Below are 3,286 nucleotides of genomic sequence, written 5' to 3' on the forward strand. Positions count from 1 at the left end.
ATGTAAACAATATGAAATACGAAGACAAACTTTTTTATGTAAACAACGACAGAAACAAATGGAAAACAAGACAAGTAACATAAAGAACAACCCTTCATCAGTCGTCGACTGTTTATCTACTCCACAATTCGAGCAATTCATGACAATATGTGCCTTTGAGAAACAGTTGCTCCTGTGAACCAAAATGAAATTTGGGATTTGCGGAGGGTCAAAGTTGGTAACAAAAACAGGACGGTGAAAACAAACAGTGAGGGCCGCTAAGCCAGATGAGGTAAGGTGGCGAACGCTGGAGGAACATTCTTTGACAGGAGAAAAGATAGGGGAGGAGACAGACAAGAATGCATTTGGTCTGTGCAACAGACTGAAAGAAAAGAAAGATGATTACATGAGGGAAAGAAAGATGGATGATGTCTACATGTTTACATGTGAGAGTAAAGGAGGAAGAGGGACAGAGGGACAGATAGAAAATGGTGAAGGGGAGAAAAAATAAGAGAAAGAAAGAGAGTGAGAGAACAGTACAGGGCAGAGTTGCATCAAAATTATATATATGTATGTATGCATGTATATATCATCATTATCATTTTAATATGCACTCGTTCCTGCTCACAAGTGTCAGACAGAATTTGTTGAGATGAATATTCTATACTCAGATGCTCTTCCCATCATCAGCCCTCATCTATTCCCAAGCAGGGTAATATTTTTCCATGACTAGACATGTTTTCATGGAAGACTGGAAGTGACAAACACAGCTTGCATCATTGTTACACTCATTTACAACTATCATGCGATGTCAAGTAAGGAGACATAATACACACACACACAATGGACTTCTTTCAGTTTTTGTCTACCAAATCTATTTACAAATCTTTAGTAGGCCTTGAGCTATAGAAGACACTTGATCAAGGTGCCATGCAATAAAACTGAACACAAGTTCACATGGTAGGGAAGCAAACTTTTACCACTCAGCCACAAGCACAGATAAGGCTTCATGGTTATGAAACATTCTTCAGAATCATGGTTTTGGGGTTCAGTCCCACTGCTTGATAGGTTTTAATTTAGATCACTTTAAGCCTTTTGTTACCATATTTCTGTCGAAATACACTGCCTTTGTTTCACTTGATTTTGAAAATAACAAAGAATTTATTAAAATAACTTTGTCATTATTAAGCTGGTATTTGGAACATAAGTTAACATAAAATTTTGATGGAAGGTTTTTTTTTTTAGATCACTTTAAAATAGGAAGTATGTATCATAGAACTACGAAACAGTCTGAAATGAGTTGGTATCAAACAGATTAAAAGAAGTTCTGGATAATCAATGTCCAGAAAATTGGTGAAGTACATGAATTACAAATTAAATTAGAGGTATGTCTTTAATTTCTTCTTTTTCTCACATTATGTAATCTATTTCTCCATTGTTCCAACCAAAAGTACTCAAAACAGGAAAACTGATGTAATTCTTAAACAGGTGCATCTCAGTTCAAAGCTATGGAATGGTAAAGAAAAGCCAGATTTTTTTTTCTTCTTCCTAAAAGAGTAAAGACTCTAGCAAAGGTGATGCATTAAGATGACATTTGAACTCTATCTAATGGACTATAATTCAAAATAATAATCAATGCTTCTTAACTGGCCAAAAAAGAAAGCAAAAAAAAAATAATAAATAAACTTGAGATAATCCTCACTGAGAAAGATTTGCTTGGGAATAGTTTACTGAGATTCTCTTTATCTTTTTTTCCCCTTTGAGTTACAAACTTCCTAAATGACACTCAAGGTTTCTGCATATATCTTTCAAATACATACACACAAATGGAATCATCATCATCATCATCATCATCAGAATCATTTTCTGCACCAGATTTCGCAACAAGTAGGGCATCCAGCCATAGAAAATATGCTTCAACAAATTCTGTCTGATTCATGCAATCATGGAAAAGTGGACATTAAAATGATGATGATGATGATGATGATATACACATATGTATGTTTGTGTGTAATGTATTGGGAGATTATCAGGCTACCATTAAGTCTGCTTGGAAGCAAGCGGGGTTTGACAAGAGGAAGGAATCCAATTGAAGGAAAACTATGCCTCAACATACTCTCATCTGACCCATGCAAGAATGGAAAAAGTAGATGCTAACAATGATGATTGTGATGATGATAACAACTGTAATGATGATGACTATGGTGACATCCACAATAACAATGAGGATGAGGATAGTGATGTTGATGACAAAGACAATGATGATTATTATGATGATAGTGAAGATAACAATGATGATGATGATGACACCAACGACAACAACAATGGCATTGATGACGAAATAATAGTATTTAAAAACAAGCATAGTTTTCTTATATTTTAACTATACTATTACCATTTTCTATAAATTTAAGACAAACATTTTTTGCTATTAGTATTGATGTCTAGACTGATTAATATAGAATTGTGTTTTCTTATAATTAATTTTTTTTTTTTTTTTTTTTTTTTTTTTTTTTGTAAATTATGACACTGTGGTAGATATGACTAGCACCCTCTCTAATTAGTGCAGCAAAATACCTACAATAGAATTGAACTCAAGACCTACTGAACTAAGGATAATTCACTAACTTATAAATTGGCTATTTATATTTTGTACAACATAAATGGTTTAAATGAAGGTCATGCTTTTTGCAATAAATTAAGATTTCACTTAAAGATAATTTGAAAGCAAAACTTACTGGATTCTTCTGTTTGGCAGCAGTAAGTAGTGACATGGTGATTTCTGACAAATAGTCAAAGACAAGGAAATCTATTTTTCCATGATGAATAAGTTGTGGAGCTGAGAAAATAAAATATAAAATACACAAATAACAATTTAAATCTTATACATGTATAAACAAGCACTCATAAAAACATAAACACATATACACACACACTCTTCAGGTTGTACAAATGGAATATAAACTGCTCAATACATCATATCGTAAAGTCTACTCAGCTCATTACAACACTGAGTTTCTTGCAGGTATGCGTTCATCACTTGAATGAATATAACCCATGCCACCATGGAAAATGGACATTAATGGATGATGATGATGATGACGTGTTTGTGTGTATGTGTATGTGCATGCACAATAATGTAAATACACACATACTTATATATACATACATACACATACATATGTGTTTGTCTGTGTGTATATATACATGTGTGTATGCATGTATATATATATGTGTGTGTGTGTGTGTGTGTGTGTGTGTGTGTGTGTGTGTGTGTGTACATGTATATATATATATATATATATAT

General features: G+C 33.2%; 1 protein-coding gene across 2 annotated transcripts in view; it reads right to left on the reverse strand.

Moving 5' to 3' along the window:
- LOC106882171 (uncharacterized) overlaps window positions 1-3,286 on the reverse strand; it is a 140,101-nt gene that overhangs the window by 83,405 nt on the left and 53,410 nt on the right. For both annotated transcript variants that reach the window (XM_014932757.2, XM_014932756.2), the window contains exon 2: window positions 2,718-2,818. In XM_014932757.2, coding sequence (XP_014788243.1) covers window positions 2,718-2,753 — 36 coding nt within the window. In that variant the 5' untranslated portion in view covers window positions 2,754-2,818. The remainder of the gene's footprint in view (window positions 1-2,717; window positions 2,819-3,286) is intronic.

Source organism: Octopus bimaculoides, chromosome 16 (genome assembly GCF_001194135.2).
Source record: "Octopus bimaculoides isolate UCB-OBI-ISO-001 chromosome 16, ASM119413v2, whole genome shotgun sequence".
NCBI classification, from domain to species: domain Eukaryota; kingdom Metazoa; phylum Mollusca; class Cephalopoda; order Octopoda; family Octopodidae; genus Octopus; species Octopus bimaculoides.